This window comes from Amblyomma maculatum, chromosome 1 (genome assembly GCF_055883805.1).
Source record: "Amblyomma maculatum isolate TAMU_Amacu chromosome 1, ASM5588380v1, whole genome shotgun sequence".
In the NCBI taxonomy this organism is placed as follows: domain Eukaryota; kingdom Metazoa; phylum Arthropoda; class Arachnida; order Ixodida; family Ixodidae; genus Amblyomma; species Amblyomma maculatum.
In genome coordinates, this window is record NC_139344.1 from 78,729,104 (window position 1) to 78,747,030 (window position 17,927).

The window sequence follows — 17,927 nt, forward strand, 5'->3', positions numbered from 1 at the left end:
GATACGGACAAAGGAAACCGCTCAAGAGGAGAAGGAAAGTAGCGGCATAAGCGTGGAAGGAAAAAAAAAAAAAAAAGGAACGAGCTGAGAGGGAGGAAAACAATGAAAGCAAGCAAGCAAAAAAAAAAAAGTTGCCAAGCCAAATTCGAGAAACTAAGCGCCAGACAAAGTAAATGCGCAATTAAAATGGCCCCATGTAGATAGCGCTGATGCCTATGAGTTGCCCAATTTATGTAAATATATCTTTTTTCGGGGTGAGAAAGGAATATAATGCAGGTGAAGGTAGAGTGTGCTCTTTCGGAAAAAATGTTTCGCGGTAAATCTGGAAGCGGCAATACCCGGGCATGACTGCCAGCTCATTGCTCGTTGGACGGCAGCGATCCAAACTTATCGCCGCTTCGCTTCGTAAAGCTTATTCGGTGACATATATATTTTATCAGGCCAGTGAAAATGTGTGCAACAGCAGCAACCCAGGGACTGCAACCTAGCAATTAATTTGTGACCATTGAATGCCGCGAATCGAAAGAACGAACGGCGAATGCGCCCCACGCACAGCAGATCTGCCGCGTCTCCGCTGCACGGCCGGCACACGGGCCACTACGAAAATCTCCTTCCCGCCACAAGGGAGGGGCGCGTCGCGCCAGGAGTTGCTCCTGCACGGTGCCCATAGAGCATCTTTGATGGAAATCAATGCTCCCTTTGTGTTGTGATAGTGCTTTGAGCATTTCTTACTAGATGGTGCCACAGAGTTTTGCATTTCTTTGTAGAAACCAGTCTACTAAAACTTATCGATGAGGCATACATAGCTTTGGGTATAGGAACCCAGGCGAACGCTCTGTTGTACTTACTGTTACTTAGTATTACCTTTCAGTACTTCCCTTCTGCTGGCACGCAATCGCTGTCACACTTGCCGATCATTATTTCCACACTGAGGATATACAAAACTGGGTGCATCCAATTATAGAAACATTCATAATAATTTTTCACCTATTCACAATAAAACAGTAGTGGAATTGGACATCCTGGTGACATCAGTCTTCCACTGGTACAAAGAAAAAAAAGTCACAACTAAGTTGCCAGTTCCTTTAAAGGTTATAACGCTATTTCTTATGTAGGCTTTATATCTATGCAGGTTGATCTTTCACATAATGTGTTAGCTAACCATCACACTAACCTGTAATTTACCGAGACTTAAAACTAGAGCAATACTTCACGTCAAAACTACACTCTCCAGACAGTATTTCTCATCAAATAAGCACTATCGCTGGCTCTCTAAATTCAGAAGAGATATTAGAACTAGATTTTTAGAGCCAGAAGTAGAAAAAATAAGACAATTTGGCAAATTTTTTACGAACACTGGATACAAGGCTTCACATTGCTCACACTGCAAAATGCTCAAGTTTGCATTAGCAGGAGGATGGAAGAAATCTACCACAGCTGCAGCACTCAACTTGTCTGTGCTTTTCACAATGCAACATACATCAGTTACTTTTCTGGCACCACTGTGCCTCCCAGAATGTGTTAAAGCCTGAGGTGTTTGTTTTTAATAATTTCACACACTGCATACAGAAGATACAAAAAAGCAATATATTACAGCAAGCCCTGAATTAAAAAAAGTTGCATGTACTAACTAGAACTTGGACTGACAAACCAAAAGTAACGCTACTTCTCTAACATACTTGTTTCTAAGGGCTGCAGTTCACACGTGTAATTAGCCCACAAGCTGTTAAGTCAGCCCTGAAAAACTGCATCCTGAAGCCACTTGTTTCTGGAAGGCAAATGAACTTCAATGCCAGTGCTGCCAGCAAATCATGCGGAGAATGTTCCGTCTGTGAATAAAAACACAAATGCACTTGAGAAAGGAAACAGAACAGAACAAAATGTGTAAATCAAACAGTTTATTGAAAAATCAAACAATGTCTATTAACGGAAACAAAACATACAGGCTGATGTGAAGAAACAAAACATTCAACTGGTTATACCAGATATTGAGCCACCTCATTCCTGTCCCCCCCCCCCCCCCCCCCCCCCCCATAAAAAGAAGTAAAAACGCTTCTCTTCACAACCAAAGGAACCCTTCAGCAGCAGACACTATAAAGCCCCCACAAGTTCCCTACAAGAAGTCTGCACAGCATTTGGCAGCATTTCCATTTGGAGGCAACATTTTTATTTACCCATCTCTAATGCCTTGTTAAGACCACTTGCTCTAGACTGTCACTCAAATTTATATGTGAACAGAAATAGTTTTCATTTCAACAACTGAAACTGTACGATATCATGCCCATGTAAAAATAAATGTAAAATTTACAAATGCGGAGAGTTCAAGATACTGCAAGCAATACGAACAAGTCACTTATGTGATGGGGTTCTGAGAAGCAATGGAGTTGAGGCAGAGTACTATAAAATGGGGCTGGTGAGGAATCTTGAAGTTTCTTTAATACTGATTAATTGAAATGTTAGTGAAATGCATCAGATGTAGCCCATCAACTTTGCCATTCTTTAAAAATATAGTTTTCAAAATGCTTCATAATCAATTGCAAACCAACTGGCCCACTTATCTGCTTTACTAAAAATATTTGAAAACAGTCTTCTTCATGTGTTCAAAATTTCCTCTTTTGCATCTTAAATACAAATGGCTATAAAAATAAAGCACTTCAAACATTAAAACAAGTGCCAACCGCACCAGCCTTGATATGTTGCAAAGCAGGAAAAAAAAATAAAATTCAATAGTTTTAAGCCACTGGACATTTGAAAGTGTTCAAGAATGTGCATATTGGTTGTGCACAAGGCAGGTTTCAAGATGAACATGTCTACAAACTGAAATGCACTTCAAAGGTACAGGTATGTAAGACAAATATTCATAACCGAAATCTCTTAAGCTACAAAAGAAAGGCAAGCCTCACATTTACAAAAATGTCCTCAGCACTTGGTATATTTTTTCACATATTACACTGTCAAGCCTATATATTGTTTTCATCATATAGGCGTATATCCTACAACAAGTACCAAGGTTAACTGTGCGAGACCTGTGCTCAGGAAAAATCACTGGCTACTTCATTTGTATCTATGGCAGGATCAAGGTAGACTAAACAGATATAGAAGGGCAATGCTGGAGATGTACAGCCTTTATCAAAAGTTTACAGCCCAGAGGGTTTGCTTTTAAGTCGTATAATATGACTTCTGTAATAATGGTGGAAGTCCTAGCCATTGGAGAAGGTAGGACGAAAAATCTTCTTGCCTTCAGCAAGTATGGAAACCTGAAAATGCATTACAAGCCACATAGTATCGTAAACTTTTGATAAAGGCTGTACATGTTACCAATACAGCTGAAGTGGTCAAACTTTTTCACTAGGCCTTTGAAGAAGGCAGTAATGTTTGCTTCGTCCAATGAGCTCCCTTTAGTACCAAGATCTATGCCTGTATTCAGTATATAATTGAGCATAAATTTTGTTTCTATGCTCACCAGCTAGCTAGAATTCTATGGTAGGAGTATTAAATATTTCTTACCGACAGTGAAAATCAAGTATGCTAACAGAGCTGTCAAAGCTCAAGTAAAGACTGCACACTGAAAGGACACTACCTTTATGTGCAGCACCATCCCAGCCATTACGTACAGCTTACTGTAGAGGAGTAGAAAATTTTGTATAAATATGTAAATTATGTTCAAACTATTTTGTAAATATAGTGGCTAAGGATGAGCGCAACCAACAGATTACCTCTAAATCTAATTACTGTGTAAAATTTCAGCTCAATCAAGCAAGAGGCTAGGCTGAGCGAAAAATTTTCTGTAAGCTGCACAACGGTTAGTTATAAAAATGCTATGCCCGAATAGAAGCTACTTATTGGCTTGTCTCGACATGTACCAGTTGCATTCACAAATTTCTGCCAAGTGTACAGTCTGGACAGCAGCCTCCGGGTGGTTCCTATTGTTTGGAGGACAGAGGGAGGCACAAAACACACACAAATAGTAGTTTGTGCTATTTGTATGAAATAGATAATTGTGAAGAAGCTGCCTGCAGTACTTGTACCCTAACGCTTTTGTTCTAGCCAAATGGCTGAGGTCGTTTTACTGCTACAGATAGTAAATATCTTTCATTCTGAAATCAACTGCCCTTTGAGGATTTCTTCTAAACACATAGCACTGACTGTGAAAAGTGGAATGTGAAAAGTGAATTCTTGTTTCTACTGAGTTGGTGCAAAATTGGCAAGACTTTATTTGTGGAATGCGCACGAAGAGTAGACATCACAAACTAGTTGTAACTCATGTTATCCATGAGCCATCTAGCACATTACAAGAATTAAAGTTACGCTCTTCTTTTACATATATAATTCAAAAGCAAAATTCAACTCATACATGCTATATATTAACTATAACAAAAAATGTAAGAAACAAAGAACAGACCCGTGTAAAAAATGTATACAATGCGCAGTCAAAAAATAAACCAAGTGAAGACTGCAGCAAAATGTAATACCTTACATTTGAAGTACATTATTTACAAAATGTTCAGGAAAATCAGCATGCTTTATGGCTTAGGCTTGCATTAGGCAATATTCTGTAATTGCCTAGCTTCAGGAAGCGCACTTGCCAACATGAAATGTAAAGATCTAGTAATCTCATAAAAGCAGGTCATGTCATAAATGAAAGCACAGTCCTGTCATGTTCTATGAATATATAACATCAAGTGATGCAGATTATATGGGCATTTGGCATATTGCAATGAACAGTACCACAAAACAATCCCAAATCTGTAGCCAAAATTTTGATACCTTTAAGGGATAATATACTGCATGCACAGCAATATGCGCACTGGGCAGTTTGCATGGCTTCAGCAGGAAGTTCACTTTTATTATTTGTTCTCATGGCTTATACCTCACATTCTGTGTGACCGAAATGTAACTAATTCATAAAATAAATAGAGATTGAGTTGCTTTTCTTAGTTTTTAGCACCCATAAGCAGAAAAAGAGTATTGCGCACAGAACATAAAATGATCAACATAACAAAAATTCCATGTTATTGTATTAACTGGGAACCAACTCAATATAGACTGCTTAGAAAAGCAGCTGTTTAACGTAACTATATAAACACAGCACGCACACACACAAAAAAAAACATGAGCTTGGCACAGTTCGCAGAGTAAAAATAAAACATAACGCACCCGCCACTTTTAGCAGCAAAAGAAGCCTGCATTCGTTGCCACAACTGATTTTCCTAATGCTTGAATCAGGGACAGCAAGTTCCACACAACTGTACATACAATTACACCATTTAAAATACACCAAAAAATTCTGAATCCGAAAGTAATCTTGTACAATTAAGCTCATTCTGTGAATGTTTACCAAGCAACAGTAGCACCACTGAACGTCTTCCAGATAAGCAGAACAAGAAAAAGGGAATGGATGTTTTGTCTAGTATGAAGATTAAGAACTAAAGAAGGCATATAGCCGCTATTGTTGCTGTGAAAGGAAACAGTGGCAGATAAGCATCAAGGTTTTAATCAAATGATAGCACTCTATCCAGGCTTCTCTAACCTTATGCACTTCATCCACAATATGGAACATTAGCTCCAAAATTGTCAAAGCTTTTCACATTCAGTGAAACGTCTTTTTCCTTTATTGACTGGCTATATGGCTATCCCTTGCAGTGATCAAAACTAGTGATTTGTTTAAACTTGCTGTCTGTGAACATAAAGCACTAATGTGTCTGTGCTGATTAGTAAGTTATTATTAGTTACATGGTAGCAAGAAAATATGATCTCAGCTTTGTTCTTCAACAGGTTACATCCAACATATCACCTTTTACTCCTTCGTGTTGCCATTCACAGAGAATTTCATCAAGCAATACAGCTCTACCAAGATAAAATTATAAAAGAAACCCAAGATTCCTGTAACAAGGAAAGCAGTATAAAAAAATGAGCAGAAAACATTCAACCTTTTTTGAAAAATCTGCCCAAGTACTTTCCTGCAGGGACAGATTCTGTTATGCAGTTGAGAGGTATACAATACATGGACTTCAATGTTTTTCATTAAAATCTACAAAAATCTCATTGCACAATGTGCACCTATGTGTGCCCCTGCTGCAAAATATGCTTCAGGATCAGAAATAAATTTCCATCCACCTTTAACAAGCTTTAGGGTAAAATTGACAGCTGCAAGAGTTTTTCATGCAGACAGGTATCGTCAAGTGGCATGCAGCAGAAACATGTCATCTGTTGTGTGGTATTCAGCAGGACTATAACTTACATGTCTCTGGCTTTTCCTCATACACAGCATCCTGGCCAGGCGCCAGAGAGTTGCGCCGTGTGCCCATCCCATTGATGCTGACTACGTCGTCCCTCCTGAAGAGGGCAGCGATTTCCTCGAAAGTTCTGTTCTTCGTCTCTGGAACTTTTTTGTACGTGAATGTCCAGAAGAAGCCCAGCAGTAGAGTAAATGGCAGGAAAGTGTAGTTTCCAAGAGCTGCCTACAGATTAAGAAAAAAAGCAGAGATGATGTCAGGATTACACAAGTCATTCACTTTCATCGACTTTTAAACTGTTCAAAAAGAGCATACACGATTTATACTATATACACTAAAATCTTGTTAATTTGGCCCATTAGTTGGAAATTCGGATAATTCTGACTAGGAGCACGGTCCCAGCCGATGCCCATGCAAGTCTATGGCATCTGACTCGCTTCAGTTAATTCGAACGGTAGATCACGCCGAGGTACGAACCGCGCGGCCAGCAATCACAGAAATACACTGCTTCGAACCTGCTCAAACATCAATTGCAAGAAACACTGCTGCCCACGCACATTTTGCACCATATGGAAGGCACGAAGAAGACTGGAAGTCCCCGATTTCCAAAACATAGCGCAGTCATATAGTTTAGGTTCTTTCTGTAACTTCACGCTATCCCGTGGCTATGATCAGGCACGCGCAACGGCTATTCACACTGTTTGAGATGCTCCTTGGCATGTCACTGTTCTCTTTTCATATTGCAATGGCGTCATGCTGTTTCTAATGGCTATGCATATATGCTTCGCGTGCATCCACATGCTGCATCCGGTATGCTGAAACTGTGAGATGGGCATGCAATTTCACCGCACTGCACGCTTCACCTCAACGCTTCACCAAGTTTACTGTGCGTTGAATCACCTTAAAACGCGATGGGGCTATTTTGTAAAGAGAACCACTACTACTGCATCACACAGCAACAAGGGTAGCAGAGGCCTTTATATGATTTTGGAGCACTTCTTCGGCGTTCTTGACAGTGTGTGCAAAGTAAAGCGCTTGACGAAACCGGGAAAAACGATCATTGTCGCTTTGGTTTTATTCTAAATGTAGACAATCATCACATGGGTGTTCATCACATAAAAGTACTGTGATGAAAACCATTTTTGGCTGCTTTTTCAGGCCCATTCCATAATTAGAACGTTCAATAAACTTGGACATTTTTTCAGATTCCTTGAAGACCGAATGAACGAGTTCACTATATGCTGTGTAGCCAAAGCGATGCTATGTGAGCACCATGTTTTCTCTCATTCAAACTTCATCTCACTCTTCTACAGCCCTTGAGTCACATACACCGTGAGAAGCATGCGTATTTCCATAAAGCGTAGCCACGGCCGCTCAATGGAGGAGCACTTGGGTGCGGCCCGTCGCGTCGCCCAGAAGAGCCGTATTGCGCCTAGTTCTCATCGCCACCGCTGCGGCGCCACCGCTCCGGGACGAGTCCGGGCGGAGAGCTGCGCGCAGCGGCCGTGGCTGTACTTTCGTTTCGGCGTCCGCGTGGTCGGCGCTTGCTCAATTTAGGATTTATGAGCGGCGTTTCACACATTATGTGATGCTACGTGGAAGTTTGCTATTGATAAGGTGATAGCGGCATATCATCAGCACTGGGCTTTTCCAAGTCATTCGTGGTCTTCCGTTTACAACGAGAATCGAGGCAGTCGTGTGCTTCGCTGAGTGGGCACCCATTTAGTTTCGTTTCAACCACTATAATAACGTATTAGATATTACAATCTTGAAATCGGGACAAGGTTTGGGGCTATTTATTCAGTGCGCACTTTTCTGGAAACTTACAATTGAGGACGTAGCGTTCAACATTATTGTTCAGCCAGTTCCTCCGATTTCACTGGAAATAATATTCAAGTGGGTACCACCACCTAAACATACTAGCTAACACAAACTGTTGCAAAAGAAACAACACAAGACAGCCAGTTCATCGACACGCCCGCAAGCTCAGGCATTTTTTTTTTTCGTTTGATTATGAAGTCGCGTGATGCACAGAAGGCACGCAAGCTTAGTTTACAAGCGAAGAACTTTCCTCGAAAAAGGTTTGTGTGCAAGCGTGATTTTTTCCACTGTCAGATTGATGTTGCCTGTCCAGTTGGTCAGCAGTGGTCGCATTAGTTTGGTTAGGTCCTTAGTGTGACTGTAGTCTTCTCTCTCGCAAATCAACTCCGGAAATTTCACAAAATAGGGAAGAAGGGATGAAACTAACATGTTGCATAGCTTGCTGCTTCTTATGACCTCCGGCCACTTCACCACCTTGCTAACAAAGGTGCATGGTGATTTTCAGATACCTTAGGCATCCGTCATCAAGAATTTTGATAAGTCGAGGGTTTTGCAAAAATCACAAGGCACAAAGTTAATAAATGGATGGGGACTAATAAAATAAAATTATTGACACTCTAAAGTAAGCACTAGAAGTTATTTAAACTTTGGTAATATATCAATAATGAAAACATGGGCAGGCACTGAAAACAATAAATAAAAATGTTTCATGAGATTCTGTAAAACTATTCATACTTTCTCTTCAAATGGACGTGCAAGGTAACCAGCCAGAAATGCAATCGGTGCTAACTCTATGTCAGCTGCTGGTTCAGACCACACATGAATGAATCCAAGCTGACTCGAAAACTCTCTCGCAGCAGACGTGATATGGCAGTTGGCAAGGTACGACTTTCATAATCACGAATTCCAAGTTTTATAGCTGCCTATTGTTGATAGGTGCATTTGCAGACCGATGCTTGCAAGTTGCCAACGTGCACAAAGCATGGCAAAATGTGTATAATCTCAGTCGATATATTTTTTTTTTCGCTTGGTACCTTCAGTATTTTCTCCGAGGGGAAAACGGCAGCCCTTGTGTCAACTTTGTTGTTCCCGTCTTTGAATTCCCTTAGGCTGCTAAAAAGCGATACTAGAGGCCCGCTGTTGAGGGCTTGCTTTAGGGCGTATCGGAAGCTGAAAATAAGATTCGGTTAAATGCAATGCACTAGCGAGGCACACAGAAGACATTGTTGCAAGATACTTGATGGGATTTAGAAGGTACTTAATTTGCGCCACTGTGGATCTGGTTGTCATGATTGTTGCTTCGTACGTTTGTTTGGTTAGCCTTTGCTTCGACGTGCCTCCTTGGACCTGAATGTCTTCGATATGGCAAAGTCCAACTCTAACCAAGAGAGTCGCTCGTCATCTGACAAATAGAGCGGCTCCTCTTAGTGTCTCCATGGCTTCACTTATGCGATGTTGGGCAAGGTATACCATTTTGATATCATCGTGATAAAAGTGATTGTGGCGCAGCTATCTTGAAACACACATGCTTCAGGATGACACGGGGGGTTGTCCAGGAGGAAATGAAGTGTAGCTATAACAAGTGGGGAAAATAAAGCTATTGACCTGCGCACATTAATTTTTTCAAGGTTGTTTGGCTCAACATGAGCCCGCGTGAGTAACTTGTAATGTGGGCAGTTCGGGAACACGGAGGGGACAGCTGAAGGAAGCAGGATCTTCAGTTTTATGTTCTTCCTGTAATCGTCATCTGTGAAGTGCAGTGAAGTATACCAGTGACTTGTCACTCAGCTTCCACCGGCTTCCTTTTCCGTCCTAGCCCTCCCGAAAGGTGTTTTTCAGCCATGCTGCTCGACGTTGTGAATCGCACGGGAACTCATGGTAACCGATCTTTTCTTGCTTTCGTGGTGCACAGCGGCACACAGCAGTTGTCTGGCATGGTGCTGCATACGCTTAGGACGCTGTTATGCTGAGTAATCAAAACGATAAGATGTGCCAACCCAGCCAGCGCTCTCCTTCCGCGTCGTCTGCTTGTCCGTGCCGGCGGCGTCTTGTCCTGGAGTGGTGGCGCCCCCGCGGAGAATGACGGCGGAAACTGTAACTTCTCCCAATACGCGCTTCCCCAGCCATTGAGGCTCGACGCGACGGGCCGCACCAAGTGCGCCTCCATTGAGCGGCCGTGGCGTAGCACTGACTCTTTGAATGAACATCCTTTCTTTACCATCACTGACTTGTCATTAACGGCATATAATCTTGCATGCAATCCCCTGACAATGCTCAAATGTGCTAGTAAAAACAACAGTCCTTCGGGACTGTACACGAAGATGAAAAGCTATTAGTATTTAAAATGTTCTGAGCCTCGCCTAACTACAGCACAGCCAACAGTCTCGGCCAGCCCTATGACAGCCCAGTATGTCTCATTAACACAGCTGTCAAGCACCTGGTAGCACATGTGCATGTTTTTCTTTTTTTGGTAGCATAATATACAGAGCATTCATGCAGTAAATGCCATCATCAAGAATACCAGCTTCCATGGTTTCATGCATAGGACAGCATTGCTTTCCTAGGAGAGTCATGCATCAAATGACCCGATATTTCTGGTCTGTAATGCCCATGAATGAAAAAGGTCAGGCACTTTCTCTCTTAGATGCAGTTTCACAGCAAATGCTGTTTGCTAGGCCATATAATATTGGCTCCTATTTTTTTTTTTATGTCGATCATAGGTGGGTAAACACAATGCTAGCTACTAGTACATATAGCCTCTCCTACAGCGCCTGTGTGTCCTTGCTCATTTCCTTGTGTCCGTCAATTGTGCTGTCCCTTCCCTATGCAGAACCAACTAGCCGCCAATTCACTCCTACAATGAATTCAGACTTCGTTGCAGAGAATGATAGTAGAAATTGCAACATGCACTGCAGTCCTTTCAAAAGCAGTCCTGCTGCAAATTTAATTCAACTCCATCAGTCCTTTTGACAACTAGTATCACTTAGTAACCGTTTGTGCCTCAGTTCAGATGCATTATACACTGATAAAAATTGCTTATTTCTGTAGAAAATAAGTTTGTAGAATTTTCAATAATGTTTTTTTCACCCACTTCTTTAACATCCTACAAAGACGATAAAATAAATTTGAAGAAATTACAATGTGCACTTTGGATGTCATCTGAAAGGGCCACTGTTTTAAGCTCTCAGTTGATGATTAGCTGCTCCCAGTTCAGTAACAAAATGGACCACAGATGGTTCCAGTTGCAGGTCTACTTGGAGCAAATTTCACGGAAAAATTTACACAGGGCTGGTTGGCACTGGGCTAGTTTCGGCTGTGAAGTCTATTATGAAACTAATGAAAATAGTTAAATGCAGTTCCTCTGACACCATTCCTGCCTTAACGGCACCAGCTTGGCTACTAAAGGAACCCCTTAATAACAACCTGTTTACTGAAACTATTCTAAAGGACATTGGTGCGATAAACCATGTTATGGAACATCTGAATTACAAAGGAATAGTCTGACTTAAGTACACTTGGAAATGACCATGTAATAATGTGATAATTGACTATAGCAAAACTGTAACAATAAATTCAAAGCTGGTTATTAAAAGTGTAGCTTTACTTCATTTATGTGTCTAATCAAACTGCAAGATAGTGCTCGAAGATCGGGAGAAAAAAAATCAAATAATGAAAGGCTCTCTTGAATTAGGATAGAATGCTGAACAGGTTGAAATCAAGAAATTTCACAAGTCACATGGCACTCCGGTTTTATTAATAATGCTACTTCCATACTACATGTATCGGCGACCAAAGCAACAACCCAACTCAATCGTTTATCGGGGCAGCGCATCCCCAAGTTCCCAAGGTCAGGGTCCCGGACCTGCTGCTAAACATGAACGGCCGCAATGACGAGACCATCAACAAGATTACCATTAAGGCAATGGACGCCATCCGGCTCATACAACGAGTTTAGACACAATGGGAAGGCATGCGTGAAAGCAGTCTTCTGCGCCTCGTCCAGTCGTTCGTGATCAGTCACATCGCCTACGTTGCGGCCTACCTCAACTGGCAGGTCACTGACAGGACAAAGATAAACATGCTGATCAGACGGGTTTACAAGACGGTGCTGGGATTGCTGGAGTGGCCATTCCGAGTGGTGGTTCGAAACAAAGGACCGAATGACCAGTTACGAGGAAGTTACTAAGTGTTACCGCCTAGCTCAATGGACAATGCCGCCTCCTCACCCGGCCCTTAGTCGGGAGGAGGCGGTCATCCTAAGGCAAATACAAACCGGGTCACTCCTTTCCCCGGCAGTGCTACACGTCCTTCAACCAGACATCTACACGAGTGATGTGTGCGGTGTATGTGAAGTGCGTCTGGCAAACCAATGGCACATCATGTGGGACTGTGCCAGGTTCCCGACTGAAGCTGCATCCAAGACATACCTGCCCGAACTTCAAAGTGCTGTGCAAAGTACAGACAAGGACTGTCACCTATGGGCCGCCCAGCAGGCCTGGGGTGCGCTTGAAAAGCACAAGCCTCACGGCCCACCTCAAATGGGCCAAAATGAGGTAATGCAGAGTAGGGCATAACCCCGGGTAAAAGCTGGGCCAGCGTCATGACGCATTAAACCGTCGTTTGCCGGCATCTCAATAAAGTTATACATGCCATACCATACCATAGCAGTAAGCTTACTGCGAAAGCTCCTATTACAGGAGTGCTGGAATCTACAAGGATATAAAAAGTTTGATAGTGCTTGTAATGCTTTCTTGTAACAATCACCAATAGTAGATCCCAATGCAGAATTTATAACTCAGCAGCAATCACTGAAAGATTGTTTTCTATGATATGGTGCTAACTTCCTAAAGTTCTGAACCTATTGCAATTTATGGAAGAGCACACAAATTATAGCAGTTATGCTAGCGCATTTTTATGAAGAATGAAAACCTTGCCTGTCATCTTTAAGTTTGTCTTCCCTGGTAGTTATTTACACGACCTCAAATCTTTTCTATGTACTCGAAGCATCATGTCAACATAAAATTAACAAGCCTTAAAAACTAAAATGCACATATTGTGGTTTGAAAAGCTCACAGCCACAACTAGGCGCAGTGAGACAGATGCAACTCTCTTGTGCAACCATAGCGTTTAATGCAGCCTCAATGCTACCTGGGCGGTGTGCTTTATGTCAGCTGCTTAACACTATTCGTTGTTCTTGGGCTACTAAATGCAATGAATATTGCAGTCTCAAGCACTTTTCTATGCTGCTTTCAAATGCTTAATCACTTTTCTGCTAAGTCAATTAGCATTCAAGATATTACATTTTCACTTTGTCCAAAACTGAAAAAAAAAATCTTCTGATCAGGAAACTATCAACATATGGCTAGATAGTATACAGTAGAAGTAATAAAAGGAGACGAAAATTTTCATATCACCCGAAATTTCGTATCACCAAAAAACGAGCAAAATCCGTTTTCAAACCTTCCAAGAGGTACGAAATATTTATTTTCGTTGAAAGAAGTCGCGTATATCTTTCTGCACCTTCTTTTCCGTGAGATCTGATAACAGAGTTTTGAAAACTGAAAAATTGGGCCTGCTGTCTTCTCCCGCACAGACTCTGAGGTCACTGCGCGCCACAGAACATCGATGGCGTGCATCATTTCTGCTGCAGTCGGCGGTGGGTCATCAACGCTTTGGTCGTCGTCATTTTTGTCACTGCATGGAATGCCAGGCTGTGATGACGCTTCCTCCGCAATATCTTCAACCGTGCGGAGACCACGGGTGGCGAGGTCATCGTTCGCGGTGACGAAATCGTCAACGCAACAGTCGACGTCAAGTTGATTCCAGACATCGATGGGAATCAGGTCTGGCGCTTGCGAGGCAGTAGCCACAGCGGATTTGAAAATCCCACACTTCATGAAACAATTGGCGATGGTCATAGGAACGACGCGATCCCAGGCAATTGCAAGAAAATGCACAGTGTCCAGAAGACTGATCTGGAGATTCGCGTCCTTCCTTTCAATCTTCGCGAGGAGGCGGCGCACCAACAAAGCTTTGAAATGGTGCTTAACATTCCTTATAATCCTAGCATCCCGTGGTTGCAAATGACTTGCTGCGTTCGGGGGCAGGAACACCACCTTAACACTCTGTAGTGTCATTTGTTTTGGATGGGCGGTGCACTGGTCCTGCAGCAAAACAATTTTTCTGTTGTGGCAAGACATCATGCGGTCGAGGTATGTGACGAATTCCATAAACAAAGAAGACGTCATCCATGCTTTTTTGTTCGCCTTGTAGACGCAGGGCAATCGACCGGCTGCCTTAAAGCATCGGAGCTTTCGATACTTGCCAATGACTGTCAGTGGCATCTTTTCTGATCCGTCCGCGTTGCAACAAAACAAAACTGTAATACGCTGTTTGCTCTTTTGTCCGCCCCAGGAGGCATCGCCTTTTAAGCACAAACTTTTTTTGGGCTGGAGATTGTAAAACAGCCCTGCTTTATCTACATTAAAACATCACGTGCTCATATCTCGCTTTGTAAGACGGCAGTGTAGTTGTCATCCAGTCTTCCACGACGGAGACGTCGACTTTTTTTCCTTCGCCACAAACAGTCTTGTATGAAAGATTATGACGCACCTTGAACCGGAGAACCCATCCACCGGAGGCCTGAAAGTCATCAATTCCAAGTGCGAGTGCGATGTCCGCTGCCTTCTCACGAAACACTTTTCCGTCTATGTTGATGCCGGCCGCCGTGACCTCTCTGAACCATGTTAGTAGAACCTCTTCCAACTTCACATGGTGAGCAGTTTTGGCTTCTTCAGAATTCATCGCAAGGTGCTGCACATTCTGCATAATTTGGTCGCGCTGACCAACGATCGTTGACAACGTTGACAGTGTGACATTGCAGTATCCTTTCGTGTTGCCGAGATGATCACAAAACGACGCACTATCAAGGCGTTGTCAGCCTCAACAAACGAGAAAATGAAGCAACGTGCTGCCGCTGCAGCGGAGACTCCAGAAAGCGGAAGAGCGTGGCCTACGGCTACGGGGCGGCGGAGAAATGTGGAGAGGGCCGCAACGCCGTGCGCACAACACCAATTGGCAGAGAGCAACAACGAGATAAAAAAAATGCGAGGGGAGGGGAGAGAAAGAGAGAGAGCGGGAGGGGGGGGGGGGGGGGGGGGGGGCAAGATATCCCCGCCGTCAACAGTGCTCTTTCGCCAACTTCGCTGCTGCCGCGGGTTGCCAAGCCGGTTCTTTCCTGCTGTATTTTTCTTTCGCGCGTGTGTGCATGATCCGTGCTATCAGTGCTAAGCCGCTGCGCACGCGTTTCTCGCTGTGCGTGTGTGCGTGGGCTTCGACCGGTCGTGATACCGAAGTTCGTATAACCCGTAGCGAAGAGAAAAAGTGTTCGGAACATCCGTGTTTTGCCCACTGAACGCAATGCAATTCGGCCGGGGAATTTTATGAATTCGTATCACACCGAATTTCGTATCAGCCGAGTTCGTATCACCGAGATTCTACTGTAAGTACTTTTTGATTAAGCCAAGATTTATTTCACAACTCGAACCTCAGTGCATGGAGGCTTGCTTGACGAGCAGTTTTAATTAAAGAGCACAAAAAAATTAGCAAGCAAAAATAATAAATTCTGTTCTCAACACTGTATACTTAATCACTTAGTTGCATGCTGCAATAAAAATTATTTCTTTATCTGCTCTTGATGAAAAAATAACCTTTGTGTTTTGAGGAAATAAGCAAAAACAAAAGATGTGAGGTTCGTTCAGCCTTATAAAATAAAATTACAGCAAAAATACTGACCCAGGGAATCAAAAAAATTGAATTAAATTTGCAGCTACGCAAAAAAAAGGCTGTAGATTTTGAAAATGCCATTTTCAAAGCATCAATCTTTTTCACAATTTTTGCATCCTCAAGCAGCCCGTCGCCCCCTACAGGGACCACAAACAGGTATAGTTACAAAAACTAGGAAACGTGCGCGGACTATCAGTATTCCATCAACCCTCTTCAGAATGCAATAATTTTTAAACTTCATTAACACCGAAGGTATCTGCAATAAGAAACTATGCTTGTCACTCCCCTCAACTCACTGCATATCTGTGCACAATTAAAAAGGAGAGAAACTGAAAGGGATGGGGTGCCCAATTTGGCCGCTCAACTTGGGAGAACCCAAAAAGCCCCTTTGACATCAACTTGAAGGGGACAGCTCCAAATGGGTTATGAGGAGTCACCAAAATTGATTGTGAGCAGTCACCAGAAGCACTGTTTAGACTATTTTTACATTCTAGAGCACGTGCAGAGCTTCTAAATTGACTAATATACTAACATATCAGCTATACAAATCTTCTGCATTAGAATATAATTAACAGTGTTACAGTGTCCCTTTAAGTTGCCTAATGATGTTACATTAAATACCAGACAACACTACGAAAACTGAAATTCCCAGCAGGAAATTCAGATTGATTTTTCATGTGCCCGAATAACATTGTGGACTATGAGGCACGCCAAAATAGTGGGATCTGAATTGACTTCGATCACTTGGGGTTCTTTACTATGCACTGAAATCGTCCAACACATAGCAGCCCACTTCAATCTTGCCTCTCTGCTCTCCCATACTCCTTGGCAATAGCAGTTTTTCATCACAAAAAATCAGGCCCACCGGACCACCACTTCAACTTCAACTTTTCAAAACAATGACTCAAAGATCTGGCACACTAAAGTTATCACACTTTCCACTAAGCGAGTGAGAGGAATAAAAGGTGTGAGGAAGGGGGAATACACACCTGCATTGGGGGGAAAATGAGGCTCACGATGAAATTGGCTGACCAGTTAATGAGGACACCTATGCTCATGGCGGCTGGCCGAGGCCCCTGGGAGAATAGCTCAGCCATGAGCATCCAGGGAATTGTTCCTGTGTTAGAGGGGAAAAAAAAAAAAAATTATTTTCTACCTTGTTGCATGCCGCTCAGAGCTGGTTACGCACAGTTGCTAACCCTGCACATGCTTCCAGAATAAACCTAAGACACAGTTATACAACTTGACCTCGTATAGGTGCCCTTTTGCAGCTACACAAGTCTAAATAAATAAATTAATGCTAAATTAATGATTTAGCATGTCTTTGGTAGCTGTGTATATCGTAAACAGGAATCTGCATATTTAGCCCCTCAAGTTACAGCAATAGTGAATGTGAGCAAGCTGTTAGCAGCAGGGGTGCACGAATATTCAGAACTCTGAATAGCTTGCAAATAGTATATTTACCATTGGATTCAATACACACTACATTTTCACTACATGACCCTCCTAGACATTCAGAAATTACCAATGCATTTGTTTAACTTGAGGCAAAGCGCCATAACATTTCCAACCAGCAGTATCTACCACTTGTCACAAGAGTTACTAATTTGCTCTTGATGCACAGAGCCAACTGCCAACACATGGCGAAATCCTGTGCATAAGAATCCTAGACCTGGCACAACATCTATGCTCTGATGTCCATCGACAGCCGCCACCGTGCACTCAAAGTCGAGCGTCGAACATGTACATTGGACAGTCGCACAGTTTCGGACACTGCTTTGTGCGTCATTGGTCTTTGTTTTGCTTTGGCATGTCGTCTAGCAGTTCTTATGCCTACGCGCATCTTCTGCCTTTGCTGCATCCACATGATCACTCTGCTGTTCAAGTGTTCTGAAGTGTCGCATTTTGAGGATGCTGCACCGCACAGTGAGCGGTGAAGTGTCGGTCAAGCATCTTCCAAACGCAACGGCACAGTTTGTGAAGAGACACCACTGCTACCGCATCGCACTATGAAAAGGGCCGAGGAGGACCCAAGATTTTGAAGCAATTCTTTAACATTGCCGACAGTGTGCTCAAAGCAAAGCA

At 42.7% G+C, this 17,927-nt stretch overlaps 1 protein-coding gene across 6 annotated transcripts in view; it reads right to left on the minus strand.

Annotated features, from left to right (window-relative positions):
* Positions 1-1,571: 1,571 nt before the first annotated feature.
* Positions 1,572-17,927, minus strand: part of Glut1 (Glucose transporter 1) — a 33,430-nt gene continuing 17,074 nt past the window's right edge. For 3 of the 6 annotated variants that reach the window (XM_084588401.1, XM_084588400.1, XM_084588399.1), the window contains exons 13-15: positions 16,832-16,959; positions 6,242-6,461; positions 1,572-1,829 (exon numbers count right to left, since the gene is read on the minus strand). In XM_084588401.1, coding sequence (XP_084444527.1) covers positions 1,810-1,829; positions 6,242-6,461; positions 16,832-16,959 — 368 coding nt within the window. In that variant the 3' untranslated portion in view covers positions 1,572-1,809. Of the gene's footprint in view, positions 1,830-2,527; positions 3,924-4,190; positions 6,462-16,831; positions 16,960-17,927 lie in introns of those variants that run through there. The other 3 variants (XM_084588398.1, XM_084588403.1, XM_084588402.1) reach the window with 3 other exon arrangements.